The sequence below is a fragment of the Nerophis ophidion genome, linkage group LG03 (assembly GCF_033978795.1).
Source record: "Nerophis ophidion isolate RoL-2023_Sa linkage group LG03, RoL_Noph_v1.0, whole genome shotgun sequence".
In the NCBI taxonomy this organism is placed as follows: Eukaryota; Metazoa; Chordata; class Actinopteri; order Syngnathiformes; family Syngnathidae; genus Nerophis; species Nerophis ophidion.
In genome coordinates this window covers 51492579-51511453 of record NC_084613.1, presented here as the reverse complement: position 1 = coordinate 51511453, position 18875 = coordinate 51492579, and the positions used below count along the sequence as shown (strand labels likewise).

Below are 18875 nucleotides of genomic sequence, written 5' to 3'. Positions count from 1 at the left end.
AGGCAACATTACTATTATAGATTTACAGTGTAAAAGTGACTAAAAGATGTTATTTCATGTCTGGCTCATGGATGGCTCTCAAAATGTTAACATACTTATTCAGAAGGTCGTAAACAGGTTTTAATGCCCTACCTATGATCATTTTTTATTTAAAATTAATTTCTACTTTGCGGAAAGGATTTGATCACGGTCTTCTCCAGCACTAATTGAAAAGAGACAACCGTAATTGAAAACTGTGAAATCCATCTATTTTCTACCGCTTGTCCCTTTCGGGGGGGTGCTGGAGCCTATCTCAACTGCATTCGGGCCATTTGATCAAAAGTCCTTAAGAGGGATTTAAAAAAAAAAAAAAAAAACATTACATATTTGGTACAATGGAACCTCGATTTACAAACTTAATTGTTTTGAACATATTGTGAACCGAAAAGTTTGTACAGTGAAGCATAGTTCTCCATAAGAATCAATGTAAACATGAATAATTGGTTCTAGCCTCCCGAGTTGAATAAATAACTGCACACTTTGAAGATGCTATAATATATAAACTGTATATATATTAAACCAACACACTAAGGATATTTTGGTGCATCCCTGCATCACCTCATTGGATTCCAATATCTTAACAACATGCAGTGTTGATGACGACAATGGCTCATCTTTCTCTGTAATGGCTCAACAATCTGTTTTTTATCTAAAAAATGTTGCAAGCTTAAATGTGAACCCGCTTGCACACACCATACTTGCCAACCCTCCCGATTTTCCCGGGAGACTCCCGAATTTCAGTGCCACCCCCGAAAATCTCCCAGGGCAACCATTCTCCCGAATTTCTCCCCATTTCCACCCGTACAACAATTGGGGGCGTGCCTTAAAGGCACTGCCATTAGCGTCTTCTACAACCTGTCGTCACGTCTGTTTTTCCTCCAGACAAATAGCGTGCTGGACCAGTCACATAATATATGCGATTTCTACACACACATAGGTGAATGCAATGCATACTTGATCAACAGCCACACAGGTCACTCTGAGGGTGGCCGTATAGACAACTTTAACACTGTTACATAATGCGCCACCCAGTGAACCCACACCAAACAAAAATGACAAGCACATTTCGGGAGAACATCCGCACCGTAACACAACATAAACACAACAGAAAAAATACCCAGAATCCCTCCCAGCACCAACTCTTCCGGGACGCTACAATATACACCCCCGCTACCACCAAACTCCACCTCAACCCCCCAACTCCCACCCCCACCTTAACCCCCCAACCTCCCAGCCCCACCTCAACCCCGCCACCTCATCTCCCGAATTCAGAGGTCTCAAGGTTGGCAAGTATGGCACAAACACAATTTTTGTTGATGCGCTCCAAAACATTAACCACCATGTTGGTACAATAAAAAAACAAACAAAAAAGGAAAATCATTGGAACTTGTGTCCGCGAATATTTGTGGTATCCATCGTTAAACACTCTGGGTGTTAGTGATAAACAATCAGTGGCATCTCGTAATAACTGCTAGCGTTAGCATAAACTAGGAGTGTGAGGCAATCCTTCATCGGCTTGTGTCCCAGTAGTGCTTTCTCGTTTGCTGTAATAAAGGTCCGCTGTGGCATCTTGTCTTTCTTTTAACTGGGACAAACAAGCTAAAATACTAGTTGGAAGCGGTTGTCAAGCAACCCCAAGCTTTCAGCGAGACCGTGAGAGTTTGGACACATTTAAATTGTTTCTAATCACACAAAAGAGATCTCTAACACAGGCTGACACACCTCTGATCAACGCAATGTACGACAATTGTGGAAATAAACATGTCACAAGTGCTGCTCGCCGTCAAAGCTCTTTGAAATGGCCGCCTCCGTGTACAAACAATGTCAACTGGATGTGACGTAGGGGGGCCCCCCTTTTCAAAATAGTCAGCCCCGGCATGCAAAATTAACGAAGTGTTGGTACGCTGAGACATGGTTCGCACAGTGAGGCATATTTGGCACGATGTAGCGTTTTTAAAGTGAAAATGTGGCAAATAGAGGCGTTGGTGAATTGAAGTTTCAGTGTATTTTTGTTGAAAAAAATATGACTCCAACATTTTTTTATGGTTTTTGACAAATTAAGGACTTTTGTTTGGGTTTGGGGTATTACGGAATAACTGTCAGTGTGTGGTACACCTGTAAAAGATTTGGACATTGAAATTTTAAAATTTAACATGAAAAATCCCTGTTGTGAAAATCATTCGTAATGGAGTAAAACAGCAAAAATATGGACAAAATAATAAAGCAAAAATTTAGAGAGCAACAAAGTTTGCCTTTGTTCCCTGAGGGTCAGAGCACATGAATATCATTAGTCAGGTGGACACAAGTGTTTTCTGTGAAGATTGGACCCTTTTGCCAACCTGAGGCTATGGTGTTCAATAGAAAAAATATTTACACACAATAACAAAAATCATAACTTCTACATTTGTCAACGATGTTCAACTCCAGTCCTGTAGGTGGCGATAATGCACATTACAATTGATTTGTGTGGACCCCGACTTAAACAAGTTGAAAAACTTATTCGGGTGTTACCATTTAGTGGTCAGTTGTACAGAATATGTATTGTACTGTGCAATCTACTAATAAAAGTTTCAATCAATCAATCAAACAAGGTTGATAGCTCCCAATAAACTGAACGACAAATTCTAATTCAAAAGTGTCTCTGCATCACTCACTCACATCCTTATGTGGACTTGTGGTTTTCATTGATCATTTCCTTGGTTGTATTCACAACCAAGGAATATGGGTCGGTGGCCCATATTCAAAACCAGCACTGCTGCACATATCGTATTAGTATACGTCCCTACGAGAGTCGGAGTGGGCATAGCCTCATTTGGTGTTTGTAAAAACAAGTAAACAAAGCGCCCCTCTGTCAACATAAATGACCTTGTTGTCTTTTGCTGGCTGGATTATGTTTGAGGCAGTGTGTCAAAGCCCACTTGAGCGCACACAACCGGAACATTTATGGTTGTACTCATACAGTAATGTGACACAAGACCCCTCATGGTTCCATTGCAGACTATGAGATTGTGATATCATTTCCAGGACTGCACCCCTCCTCCATCAACAGTGACACACTGCTGCTGAAGAATAGCCTCTCTGTTTGCCACCTCTCTCTCTCACACACACTCAGTTTCGGGTGGGGAGTCGGTGTATGTATGTGAGGGTGTGTAGATAAGTGCCGTGACCATTCTCAACAGGAACGGTGATGGGAGATTGAGCGTTACAATGGCGTGACCAATCAGCATTCTCCTGAACCCTTCAGCCCTTTAACAAAACATTAGCTCACTTCCTCTGATACTTGTGCACAATTGCCACTTTAAATCACAAGTATGTTGCACGCTGAGGCTTTTTTCCCCCCTGTAACTCGTAGGAGTGGAATTATGTTGAATGGTGACATGATATATCTTTTCCATTCTCATAAGTGACATGAAATATCCTTTCCATTTTCATAAGTGACATGAAATATAATTTCAATTCTTGCATTGACAGTATGTTCAGTTGGGGTGCACAAACAAAATCTAATCAGATCCAAATCGCAATTTTTATTCATCAAGTTTTATAGTTTTCTAAAATTATATATATATATATATATATATATATATATATATATATATATATATATATATATATATATATATATATATATATATATATATATTAGGGCTGCAAATCTTTGGGTGTCCCACGATTCGATTTAATATCGATTCTTGAGGTCACGATTGGATAATATATCGGTTTTTTTTATTCAACGCGATTCTCGATTCAAAAACGATGTTTTTCCGATTCAAAACGATTCTCTATTCATTCAATACATAGGATTTTAGCAGGATCTACCCCAGTCTGCTGACATGCCAGCAGAGTAGTAGTTTTTTTTTTTTAAAAAGGCTTTTTTATTTGTAAAGGATAATGTTTTATCAACTGATTGCAATAATGTAAATTTGTTTTAGCTATTAAACAAACCAAAAATATGACTTATTTAATTTTTATTTATTTTGTCAAGCGCTTATGAGATGCGATCAAGTGTAAGCCACTGTGACACTATTGTTCTTTTTTTCATTTTTTATAAATGTCTAAAGATAATGTCAATGAGGGATTTTTAATCACTGCTATGCTGAAATTATAACTAATATTGATACTGTTGTTGATAATATTCATTTTTGTTTCACTACTTTTGTTTTTTTCTGTCGTGTTTGTCTCCTCCCAATTGCTCTGTTTATTGCAGTTCTGAGTGTTGCTGCGTCAGGTTTGGTTTTGGAATTGGATGGCATTGTTATGGTATTGCTGTGTAGTGGTTTTTTGGATTGATTAAAAAAAATTGAAAATAAATTAAAAAATTAACAACAAAAAATCGATTTAAAAAAAAATGAGAATTGATTCAGAATCGCACAACGTATTTGATTTGATTTGTATTCGAATCGATTTTTTCCCACACCCCTAATATATATGTATATATATTTTTTTTCTAAATGTATATATTAATTTTTTTTCTCGAATCGCCATTCTTATTCATCCCTATTATAAATCGCAGATCCGTAATTTCCCAAAACCTATTTAAAAAATCAACAAAACATTTTTTGTATTTATTTTATAAGAATCGTTTTCTAAAAAGGTGTTTTTAGGCCATCTCCATGCAACCGGAAGCGTTTCTAACCTGTAACCCTGTTCTGAAAAAGTATATAACTATACTAAATAATACACTGCGAGAATCCGTTTGAATTAATAGTCGTATTAAGAGAATGGATTCTGAATCAAATCATCACCCCAGGAATTGGAATCAAGTTGGTGCCCAAAGATTCAAACCCCAAATGTTTAGTTTTCCAAATATGTTTATCAAAGTAACCCAAAATAATATTTTGTTTGCATTGGCACAATTTAACATGTCCGAAAAGTAGTAGGAACAAGCAGAGCTTAGTCTACCCGTTTCTCCATGTCTTAGCAATTACAGAAAGTTTGTTGAACATGTTCCTATTTTAACATTTTCTTATACGGAAATGATGTGGATGTAACACAGTGGTGTCCAAAATACTTACCATTGTATAATGCAGGGTTCTCCAAAATACAGCCTGCGGGCTTACTCGAGCCACCATATATATATATATATGTGTGTGTGTATATACACAGTGGGGCAAAAAAATATTTAGTCAGCCACCGATTGTGCAAGTTCCCCCACTTAAATGATGACAGAGGTCTGTAATTTTCATCATAGGTACACTTCAACTGTGAGAGACAGAATGTGAAAAAAAATCCAGGAATTCACATTGAAGGAATTTTAAAGAATTTATTTGTAAATTATGGTGGTAAATAAGTATTTGGTCAACCATTCAAAGCTCTCACTGATGGAAGGAGGTTTTGGCCCAAAATCTCACGATACATGGCCCAATTCATTCTTTCCTTAACACGTATCAGTCGTCCTGTCCCCTTAGCAGAAAAACAGCCCCAACGTATAATGTTTCCACCCCAATGCTTCACAGCGGGTTTGGTGTTCTTGGGATGCAACTCAGTATTCTTCTTCCTCCAAACACGACGAGATGAGTTTATACCAAAAAGTTCTATTTTGGTTTCATCTGACCACATGACATTCTCCCAATCCTCTGCTGTATCATCCATGTATCCATTTATTTATATATATATATATATATATATATATATATATATATATATATATATATATATATATATATATATATATATATATATATATATATATATATATACATACATACATACATACACACACACACTCACAGTCCAGGCCAAAGTGTTTGGACAAGCCTTCTCATTTCAATGTTTTTATTTTCATGACTATTTACATTGTAGATTGTCATTGAAGGCATCAAAACTATGACACCTGTGAAGTAAAAACCCTTTCAGGTGACTACCTCTTGAAGCTCATCGAGAGAATACCAAGAGTGTGCAAAGTAGTAATCAGAGCAAATGGTGACTATTTTGAAGAAACTAGAATAATAAACATGTTTTCAGATATTTCACCTTTTTTTGTTAAGTATATGATTCCACATGTGTTCATTCATAGTGTTGATGCCTTCAGTGACAATCTACAATGCAAATAGTCATTGAATGAGAAAGTGTGTCCAAACTTTTGGCCTGTACTGTGTGTGTGTATGTGTGTATATATATATATATATTTATATATATATATATATATATATATATATATATATATATATATATATATATATATATATATATATATATATATATATACACACACATTTATATTATATATGTGTGTGTATGTATGTCTAAGTATAAGGGTGTACCCCGCCTACCGCCCGAATGCAGCTGAGATAGGCTCCAGCGACCCCAAAAGAGACAAGCGGAACAAAATGGATGGATGGATATATACATATACTGTACAAACACACATAATATATATATATATATATATATACATACAAACACACACACAAATATGTATTATATATGTGTGTGTATGTATATATGTATGTATGTACTGTATATATGTATGTATGTGTATATATACGTAAGTATGTATTAATGTATGTATATATGTAAGTATGTATATATATATGTATATATATATATGTAAGTATGTATATATATATATATATATATATATATATATATATATATATATATATATATATATATATATATATATAATTGTAAGTATGTTCTGGGTACTCCGGCTTCCTCCCACTTCCAAAGACATGCACCTGGGGATAGGTTGATTGGCAACACTAAATTGGCCCTAGTGTGTGAATGTTGTCTGTCTATCTGTGTTGGCCCTGCAATGAGATGGTGACTTGTCCAGGGTGTACACCACCTTCCGCCCGATTGTAGCTGAGATAGGCATTAGCGCCCCCCGCGACCCCAAAGGGAACAAGCGGTAGAAAACAGATGGATGGATGTAGATGTGTGTGTATATATATATATATATATATATATATATATATATATATATATATATATACACACTATAAAACACTATAAAAATATTTGCTTTACATGACACAACTCTTGATTTGTGAATGTGTAATTTTTTTAGTATTCTGTATACCTATACAAACTTATATTTTCAAATTGCCACCTTTTTGGCTTTGACTTCAAGGCTCTTCTTTGATGTGCTTTTTGTGTCTCGTGGCGCTGATTATGTTGCAGCGACACCCAGCGGCCCCCAGTTGAAACTACAACGGCCTCCTTCAAGAAAGTACATTAGTGTATGCAGTTTTGCTCTAAAGTGGCGTGTAACTATTTTGAAAGTTGGGATTTTTGGAACATATTTACCTAATACATGTAGTAAATTCGCTCTAAAATTCGGCGTGATGTTTGTCTACATGGTGAGGGGGACGTAAACTTCTCTGATAACGACAAGGCCTTTAGTGCTAACTTTGTCTCCGTCCGACATGTTCGCCAACGTTTGCTCAGACTGTGAGCTGCTTGGAGACTACACTGCTGTCTTGGACAATGTGCTTAAAGGTATAGTAGCATTAAGATCAACCTCATAGCTGGCTTTGTGTGTTCATAGTATGTCAGCTTTTGGGTTAGTTGTTGCATCACGTCATTAAGATAGCTATCGTTTGGATAAAGTTAACCCACAAGCAGTGTTATTCGAGCTTATATGATGCACTTGTGCGACGATTTGGTAAACTAGTTTTATATTGTTTATTAGTCGACGGCCTGTCACAAATGTACTTCTCACGCTAGTAATGATTGAGGTGCTTCGAGATTAGTCGAGTCAGCATTTTTGTATCACATAATACTACATCATCATGCATCGTCGAAAATTTGAAATATTTAAAAACTCCACCAAAAATATATATATATACATACATTTTGTATATATATATATTTTTTTAAACTTTATGTAAGGAACATTTGGATAAAAAACAGCGGAAATGTATAAACCAGTAAATTTTGTTTGCTCACAAATGGTTTTACGAGTAAATACGGATTTGTGTTTTCGTATCAAAACAATGCCTTTAGGGCGGACACACTTTCAAGGATTAACGAAACGGTTCTTTAAAAAGGCAGTTTGAAAATTATTTTAGGGGAAAAAACCCGTCATTATCCATATTTTGAAGTTTTATTTATTTATTTTAGTATTATTTGTATTTCATTCAATCGACATATTAAAAATAAATGATTGAGCATTAAAATAAATCAACAAAAAGTACCAGACAGAAGTGTAAATACTATAATCACACAAATACTTTATTAGCTATTCTTGAATTGAATTGAAATATTTATTTCAAAGCTGCACAGCACAACTAAACAGTTGTTTTTTTGTTTTTGTTTTTACATTTTGGCAGAGACATTTATGCAAGGCTTGAAAAGGGGTTCGATGAAGCAGATGCTTATAATAGCCCAACTCCTCTCACTCATTCCAGATTTAACATAAACAATATAATACAAGAACAATACTATGTATACAAAAAGAAAAACTCCTATACACTAACAATACTATGAGACAAGACAAGACGATACAAAACACACACACGGGCCCAAACACTCTCTGACCATACACCTCTCTCCCATCACTCTCTTTTCTCCTCGTACTTCTTCAGTACTTCTTTTTTAAACAGTGTTTTTAATTGAATCATGTTAGAACACGTTTTTAATTTGTCCACTAAGTTGTTCCACAAAGTGACTCCACGCACTCAAATGCACATTGATTTTAAAGTGTTTCTAATTATACATAAATATAATTTGTTGTTTCCTCTTAAACTGTAACTATGGTGATCATCTCTATCATGGAATAAGTTCTGTATATTGGACTCAGACCATATTTGTATTTCACAAAATAAATAAAACATCAGCTTACTCAGTCCTATATTTTCATCATCATGAATAAAAAACACAGAAAGACAATTATATTGTTTTGTTCCACTGTCAAGTGTATTTCATATACTAACACTATGTCACTGTTCTATAACTACTTTTTTAACATCTCAGTTTTTTAGATGATATACCTGTATTTAGTGTTTACAAATCTGTTTTAGAATTCCTCTTTGTGCCTTAAACATTTTTGAATATTACACTCTACCAGTTCATTATATTTCAATAAGTTTAACGGTTTGAATTGTGGGTTTGTGGGTTCTTCGTATCCATTTCTACATATACAGCTGTCTTTTTTTTATTTTTTATTTTATTTTATTTTTTTATTAAATCAACACAAAAACACACAAAATACACTTTCCATCAGTGCATCAACCCCCCAAAGAAAACCCCTCCCTCCCCCATTCACACCCAGCCACACCCACTCACACAAAAAAGGGTTGTTTCTTTCTGCTACCAAAATGCTGGTTCCCACAACATATATAACACAGTCTGCAAGGGACATAGTCCCTGAAACACACATGATTGTGTGTGTCGCCGGTCCACTAACACTATCATTAATTACTATTTTTTATGTAATTGTTTTATATGATTTTACTTTCTTTTTTATCCAAAAAAAATTTCATTGTTGTCCTTTTTTTTTTAATCTCATTTTATTTTATTAAAAAAAAAAATAACCTTATCTTCATCAGACCAGGTTGTTAATGGAATTAGACTTGTCTAAAAGGTTTTTAAAACCAGGTCCAGTCCAGACAATGTCAAAGTGGGCCTCAGCAACACACACCCTCATCCATGTGCAACAACAAAAATTAGGGAAACAACAGATTGCATATAAGTTACAAACAAAATTATATTTTCATAAAAAGCATTTGTGTATAGTCCATATTATGTCCAAGTCAGATTCAACACACACCTTCATTTTGTACACTCAAAAAAAGGGAACACAACAACAGATAGCATATATGTTGCTGTTGTTGCATATCTATAAACATTATTACATTTTCATAATAAGCCTTTAAGGATTTCCCATCTTTTTTCATGTTTTTTGGCATCATTATCGTTGTCAATCATGTATCTTTCTAAAGTTAAAAAATACTGAATAAATGTTTTAAAGAAAGTAATACTAAGTGAATATCTATTTTTGGCCTTAAAAATAAACCTTTTACCAAGTACTATAATTAAATTAACTAAGTCATGCTTGTCAATAAACTCTCCTAAAATAACAGAAACTATATCAAGCTTCATAAACAAACCAATCCTTGAACACGTTTTTTCAACTTCCACCCAAAAGGAAGACACAATATGACAATACCAAAACAAATGCAGGGTGGATTCAGATTCCTGACAGCAAAAGCGGCAATCATCTGACTCAGTCATATTCCATAGTTTTAACATTTTCCCCGTTGGTAAGAAGTTATAAATAATTTTAATTTGAAAATAACGGTTTTGCACATCGATAGTAGTTTTGTAGATTAGTTTGAATATGGCATGCCACGGCAACGGGCAGTCAAAAAAGTCCTCCCATTTTCCATATGTGTTATATGGGACAGCCTTCAAAGATTTCTTTATTAAATAAAAATTATATATTTTTTTATTAATTTTAATTCCTTTTTGCCAACTAGAATTTCTTATTAGAGGTTTACAAACTAGTAATTTAGTAGTTCCATAATTAATTATTTGTTTCCATCTTTTCCTAATTACTCCAGTTAGTTGATTAAAAGAAAAGCTTGAACAAGCATCACCATACATAGTTCTAAATTCATCATACTTCATAATTTTACCATTCTCATTGATCATATCATTGACAAAAATTATTCCTCTTTCAAACATATTTTTCCAAAAGAAAGGCTTTCCATCTATTAAAATATTAGAGTTCATCCATATTATCTGCTGCAAAATATCATCTCTTTTTTTTGGCACATGAAATATACAGCTGTCTTTTGTAAAAGTAAGATTGTATATAAATATGCAAGTCATATATTTACACTTGCCAAATTCAATTTGCCTGAAAAACAGTAGGAAGAAACTGAATTTACTTAATCGTCTCCATGTGATGATCAGTTCGCTACTTGTGTTTTTAACCTGTTAGCACTTTCTAACATAGAAAGATGATGCCCTTTTGCTTGTTTTACCCCAATTTTGCTTGTTTTGTTTAATTGTATTTCCTAGATGTGCCCGTTAGCACTTTAGACCCCCCTGTTACTGCATTTTCAGCTTCCCAATATTGCTTGTTGATCAGCTTAGTGTCAGCTAACCTTTCAGCAGTAAGCACACATGCATCAATTGCATATTTTTGGCTTCTGTGAAGGTTGATGTGGGCGACCGTTGCCCACTTTGTCTGTAAGTGTCATGACACCCGGAAAGCCAGTCAGGATGCTGCTGCTGCTGCTACGGTTGTGTAACACACACTCACACCAACACGCAAAGACGTTTTGATTTAGTCAGTATAGAGCTTTCAAGACCACAGTGATACAGTGAAGCTCTTCAACCAGGTATGAGAATTACTGCTGTTATGGTTTTCATCTTGTGTTGACTAATCCTCACCTGTTCATTGTTTTATTTAGAGGCCGTGTGACATCTAATGACCATAATTGTATGACTTTCTGTACCTACTCGATACATTACTCTACACAAAAGTTTTAAATGTAATTTTAGCACATGAAAACTTAAACCTGGTTCTTTTTGTGTTTTAAGTCAAGTGCTATTCTCTTGTTGAATATAAAAAATAAGGAACTCCAGTTGGCTGAGGAAGTGACTGCTTGGATTTCTCAATAATGGTTTATGTCCCGCATGACTGAGGTCAATAAAATGAGAAGTATAAAGTGCGAAACTTTGGTATTGCTGTTGGCGTTTGGCGTTGCAAACTAATAGCCATTTTGGAGGCGTGCAGTTGGAACAAGGCAGCGTATTTAAGATGTGGGGAGGGGCTCTGTGTCACCAACTGCTGACAGTGCAACTTTAAAGCTGTGAGTCAATGCAGTTTTTAAACAGTGTTGGTTTCCTTCAACTAGATTTCAATTTTACATTTCTCAACAAAGGGATATATTATATTACTTGGGTTGGGAGTTTCTTTGCTGCACGCTGGATTTTTCTCTTATTGTTTTCCTTTATTTCCATCAAAACTACGGTATTGGTGCGGAACATTATCGGCTGTTCAAATTTAGAGCTACATACTTGTATTTGCTCTCTTTTGCTTGAAGTCATCATCTACTATTTGATACGAATTTACTTTCACCCAAAGGACTTTAAAAAAAAAAGACAAGTGTCATCAACCGCATAAAAGTAAAACAGAACCAGACTCAGCATTTTAAGAATGGCTCTGTCATATTCTGCTTACTCAGCAAAAGGGTTTTTTTTGTAGTCTATTGAAGTTTGGAGAAAACCTTCTATGTGACTGAACCATATTTTATTGGGGTTCAATAATTATATGCATGTTTACCAGTTGTAAGATTGTTAACTATCATTTTTTGTCTGCTCCTTCATCAGGCTGCCTTCCCCATATCTGTGTCACCCTCCATGGCTGCTGATGACTACAACCCTGTAAGTTTGTTCATATCTTAAAAGTCTGGACCCCTCTGTTTTGTTAGCTCAGAGCAATATTTATGTATGTGACAATTCAAGAGCTAAAAAGATGTGTGCATCAACATCTCCAATTATTGACACAGCTAGCTGGATTTTTGAATGTTTTCTATGCAACCAAAATGATGTTACATACATTTTTGGTCAGAAGAGACACATTTGCAAAACGTGCTATCTCGTTCATATCGTAACGTAACTGATTTGCTTGTTGACCCTAATATTTGGTAATAACTAAAATATGATAATATGGCTTACTCGGAGAGACAATTCCTAAAACAGGAAGCTAAAATACTGTTGGGCAAGGCATTTCCATTAGGTGTGCAACTAATGGGTATTTTGATAGTTGATTTATCATCATTGACTAGCTTAAAGATTACTTGCAAATTGGATTAAGAAGAATCCATCTATCCAGTAGCTCTAATTAAATTATTCCTTAGTGTATTCTTAAATAATTTGAATTGAACTTGTGATACTTATACATGTGCTAACTAACAAAAATAATAATGGTGATGTCTTTCAGAAATATTTATTCCTACTGTAACTGTGCTGCTCATTAGAGCTGCATGAAGTGGCCCCCCCACCTCTCTCAAAACCCTGTATAATAGTCTCATTCATTCGTGCTAGGTTTGTGTCATGGAAGGGGTTGTTTGTGCTGTTATCGTTTTCGTTATTAAAAATTATTTTATAGGTCAATCAATGTTCAGCCAGCCTATTCTTCAAAATAAAACCAAAAGTCTCATTTATTGGTGCCGTTCAAAGTATTGATTGTATTATTTTCCGATTTTGATATTTTATATAATAAATTTACGAAAGGGACATCTTCAAATGCCAAAGTATGGACGGTGCTGATTTACCAGCTGGGAAACAGCATTCCTGCAAAGGCCCTGTACACCTTTTGTTGAACTATACAGACACAACAATAGGCTTTAATCACCATACAAGTCATCCTGCAACTATTGATGACAGATTCTTTAGCTTCTTTCTGATGGACTAAATCATCAGGCATTTCAGCTAGATGTTCCTTTGGAAAAATGTACCAAATTCATTCTGGAAAAGGTTAAATACAAAGACAAACGGTATTGAACAAAAAAAAGGTAACATACTGTACAATTTTGAAGCTTGGCACCTGTACTTGTCTTATTAATGAACACATTTGGCAGGCAGTTAAGTCCCAATACATTTGTGTTTAAAATAACCAAGTTTATCCATCAGTCACCAGCTATTGACAGAAAAGCCTACTACTGTAAGGACAGTCATGTCTATTTAACATGTAACAGGGAGCCTGGAATTATCAGCCTAATGGTGTTAAAAAATACAAATGACTCTATGCACACTGGCTGTTCAAAGTTTTTTTTTTGTATGGAGACTTGCGTGTGCAGGGTAGAATGCAACTCCTTACTGTTATACTTATACTTTTTTTTAGACTTACTTTTAAATTTTACTTTAAATACAAGATGTAAAACTATTAGTTTTTCCACGTTTGATCTGCAACTGTGACTGCTTGAAGAAAAAAAACATTGGATTTAAGATTTCTTCATTAGGACAGTTTCTCAAATCACAATATGTGGAGCATGAGTAATACCTATTACGTGCTAACACTAATGAGAGTTCTGAGCCCCATTATCATGAGTAAGGTGAAAGAAATACTTAAAACCAAATATTGCACAGGGGTGTTTCCATTCCAGATGTCTAGGGTGAGTACCACAAAATGAGTGGATGCATGTGTTCAAATCCAGACTGACGTCCGACAGTGGGTAACTGAAATATGTGAGGAGAGCAGGTCACTTGCCATGGCAGATGGGGATTGCGTTAACATCTACTTCCTCCCTGAGATTATCCATCCATATTCTACTGCTTTTCTCTTTTCGGGATCGTGGGGGGTGATGGAGCCTATCTCAGTTGCATTCATTCCCATATAATACGACTTGCAAGTTACTTATCTCTCTGGGAAGGAATAATAATCATACTAATCCACAGCACCTGCATCTTTGCAAGTTCAGCCGCAGTTGAAGCAGATTTCAAAAATATAAAACAAGGCCTTTTCAAACATGAAAACTTAAAAAAAAAGAAAATTTGACATGTTAAATTGTATTTCTGGACTGTATCTGTCAAAAATACAATAAACAAATAAAAACAACATGAAAACTTACCAAAAGGTGGATCGTTTTATGCCTGCCATCTTTCTTTCATCGCAAGAAACATGCAGATTTGTTCTGCAAAAAAAAAACTTAATGATGATGCCATTCACCCTGCATCCATTGTAGAATAGCATATGCAAATGGAGGCTTACGTGTGTTGGGCGTGTAAGGAAACACGCGCCTAACAGGTGAAAATACAGTGGAAAACAAGGAAAAGGGTAAAACTGCAATTGATACAAATGAAAACAAACCATCAGCAGCCTCTGAAACCCAAAATTATCTTTGCTAAACACTTGTGCATTTGAAGCCCTACGACAGAGCTACTTATGTGACAGCATTTCTCTTGAAAATGTAACACAGCTACCAATTTCTTAAACTGGTAAAAGCCATCACCACACAGGGTGTGACCCAACAGGTCTACATCGAGAGGGCCAGATTGCTGAAGGAAATATTTGAAATTGTCCAACTAAATTGACACTCACCTTGGCAGCCATTTCTCGGCAACTCCAGCACAAAGGGATGTCCACCAGAGAGGATTTCCCTTGTGCTCCATAGTGCTCCAAGGACAGACATTCAGATTGAGGGTGGTCAGTCATTGCTTTTCTGACAGGTGCAAAATAAAACGCAATATAGGGCTAGCAAAACATTGAGTGTTGTTAGATCACATTGCTAATGTTAAATAAGTATATTTGCATCTTCTCCCGGTATTGAGGGTGTTTTGATGATCAGCATATATTTAGCATAATAATGAAGACAGATATGCAAAAATGGATTGCATGGCTTATTCTGCTCACTTACCTGACACAATCCACTTTGCACATGGTTAGTAGATATTTTTTGTATTCTTTCAGGTTTGTACATGTTTTAATACACACTAGGGTTGTCCTGATACCATTAATTTGGTAGCGGTACCAATATGTATATCGATTATTTTCCAAATAAAGGGAACTACAAAAAAGTGTAAAATTTGGCTTTATTTTAAAAGAAATTCTTACAATATAATAAACATATGTTTACTATAGCACTCAAAGAACAATTTTTACAAGGTTAAAATATAAATTAAATTAAAAGGCATTAAAAACACATTGGGCTTTTCTTGTTGCACTCAAAGAACAATTAAACATTTTCCATATTACATATAGTCTACCATAATCAATAATTAGATTAGAATATAATAAAAAAGCTTCATTAACATTATATTATATTATATTGTTCATGATTTATGGTTGCCAATCCTGGTTTGTGCTTTAAGACAAATACAATTATTAGTAAGTAGTAAAAACAAAACTATGGATAAATGTACCGAGATAAGCCATGTAGCAGATCAAACACACATTGTTAAAGATAAAACACAAATTGTAGCAATTTGTAACCAAATTCAGTCATTTTACTTGCGCTAGTCAAAGTTACATGGGTAGTCTGAACTCTGCTAATATTTAGCAACAAGCTAAGCAGCTGTGTGCGCTGTTTGTGAGAATATCAATGTGTTGGCTGAGTGACGTCAGTGAGTGTGTGCGAGAGAGGAGCGCCTTAAGTCTTCTAGCTGCTATAAGAGAGGAATATACTGTACCCACAAAATGTATGATAAGTTGACAAAATGTTCCGCATTAGCGGAGAAATTTGCTGAAAAAGGGACACGCTACAACACTTCCCTCTTCTCTGTCCATTTGTGTTCATTCTCTGCGAGTCTGCACACACACACACACACACACACACCTCCCCTCAGCCCTCACTAAACCTACTTCAACGAATAAAAACAAGACTAAAAGTTGTCAGAAACAAAATCCAGTCATATTTAATTTTGTCTTGTAAATGGGTGGGACAAGTTTCGGAATATATCGCATTTCTTTAAATGCGTACAATATCCGTGTTGGCCCTGCGATGATGTGGCGACTTGTCCAGGGTTTACCCCGCCTTCCGCCCGATTGTAGCTGAGATAGACACCAGCACCCCCCGTCACCCCTAAGGGAATAAGTGGTAGAAAATAGATGGGATGCTGGGAGTTGGCCATGAAGGTGGGACAATAAAATGCTTTTCCGTCTGACATGAGAAAGTCGAAGTTGACATCAGCGGTGGCAGCGCCAAAACAAAAGTGTGGATTTAACATGTTCTATCTACATCGTAATATGTGAGCACCTGGGTGAAACTGAAGAGGACACATTTTATTTTTGATGCTATCAGCAGGCCGGCCATCGATCATGACATCGACACAACTGCAGGTTAAAACTGTGTGTATTTGCTGCTTGGTGTACTTTCGAAATTAGCTGTTTGTTGGAAAAGAGCTACTTGCAGGAGCTTAGTTTTGAGGTAGGACACCCAAGTTGAACAGGTGTGGAGGTCGAAGCCTGACAAAGAGCAATCCTCTTCTCCACGTTGGAGTTTGACACACAGGAGTTACTAAAGGTTTGTGTGTACTAAAACATGTGCAAACTGGACAGCACACAAAGCTAATGTACTAAATGTGTACAAAGTGGATTGTGTCTCTTAAGTGAGCAGAATAAGGCGCCCAATCTATTTTGCGCTTCTGTCTTTATTAATATGCAAAATATATGCTAATCATTTAAACGAACCACAATACTGGGAGAAAATGCAAATATAATTATTTATCAAGGACAATATGATCTATCGACACTCATCACCGTTTTACGAGCACTATTTAGCGCTTTATTTAGTAGCTGTGCAAACTGAGTTTCACATGACTGCAGGATCAGTCCGTGCGCTGCATAGACACACCTTTTACACATCGTTTATTCAGCAACATCATTTTAGAGCAGTTAAAAAAACTTAAGGGGCTGATTTTAAAAAATACAATTGATGTCCTTGACTATTTATTTCTGTTCCTTTTTTCCCCACATAGCATATAATTAAAAAAATATATTGTATGAAAAGAAACTTCTTGAAGTATGCACTTTTGCTTATTGAGCGGAGTTAATGCATCGTGCCTCCCATGCACCTTGAGAGATTAAAAAAAAAAGTGGTGCAATTTTACAAAACCCAAAACCAGTGAAGTTGGCACATTGTGTAAATCGTAAATAAAAACATGATTTGCAAATCCTTTTCAACTTATATCAAACGGAATAGATTGCAAAGACAAGATATTAAATGTTCGAAATGAGAAATGTAATTTAAACACATTGCAAAAAAGTTGGCACAAGGGCATTTTTACCACTGTGTTACATGGCCTTTCCTTTTAAAAACACTCAGTAAACGTTTAGGAACTGAGGAGACCAAATTTCGAAAATTTTCAGGTGGAATTCTTTCCCATTCTTGCTTGATGTACAGCTTAAGTATTCCAACAGTCCGGGGTCCCCGTTGTCGTATTTTACGCTTCATACTGTCCCACACATTTTTAATGGGGGACAGGTCTGAATTGATTAACGTGGACTCCGACTTTAACAAGTTGAAAAACTTATTCGGGTGTTACCATTTAGTGGTCAATTATACGGAATATGTACTGTACAATCTACTGATAAAAGTTTCAATCAATCATTTAATCAGTCTGAACTACAGGCAGGCCAGTCTAGTACCCGCACTCTTTTACTATGAAGCCACGCTCTTGTAACACGTGGCTTGGCATTGTCTTGCTGAAATAAGCAGGGCGGCCCATGAAAAAGAGGTTGCTTGGATGGCAACATATGTTGCTCCAAAACTTGTCTGGACCTTTCAGCATTAATGGTGCCTTCACAGATGTGTAAATTACCCATGCCTTGGGCACTAATACACCCCCATATCATACTGTTTTACGGTAGACGAAAATGTGACTGCTGTTGTTGTGTGTTGTTACCGTGCTGGGAGGACGTTAATGAAACTGCCAAACAATAAACCCACATAAGAAACCAAGAACTCGCCCTCGATCATTCTACAGTTATAACTTCATTGGGCAGACACGCTGTTTATATTGTGGGAAAGCGGACGTGAAAATAGGCTGTCGACATGTCACTCAGATCCGCATGGAGCTGGAAGGGGCGTGGCCTCCAGCTCCGCCTGAATTTCGGGAGATTTTCGGGAGAGGCGCTGAATTTCGGGAGTCTCCCGGGATATCCGGGAGGGTTTTGCAAGTATGGATATACCTACATGCTGCGTTAAACTCAAATGACTAAACTTTGTTGTTATAATTTTGTAGTTATTGTTTTTAGCTTTGGTATGTATTTGTTCTGCATTCATCTTAAAATGTTCAATTGTTATTTGATGTTCCAGCTTGCACATTAAGTACGATGTCGCAATCTGTATATTCGATATGCAATCACATTTAAATATACAGTATGTATCTACAAATGTCCAGGTGTCTGGACATGAGTCTGTCAGATTAAAACCAATAAG

General features: G+C 35.9%; 1 protein-coding gene across 1 annotated transcript in view; it reads left to right on the top strand.

The window, feature by feature from the left end:
* The window catches only part of LOC133549777 (connector enhancer of kinase suppressor of ras 3-like), a 123112-nt gene that overhangs the window by 91251 nt on the left and 12986 nt on the right, over positions 1 to 18875 (top strand). Inside the window, exon 16 of the mRNA XM_061895551.1 lies at positions 12325 to 12378. Coding sequence (XP_061751535.1) covers positions 12325 to 12378 — 54 coding nt within the window. The remainder of the gene's footprint in view (positions 1 to 12324; positions 12379 to 18875) is intronic.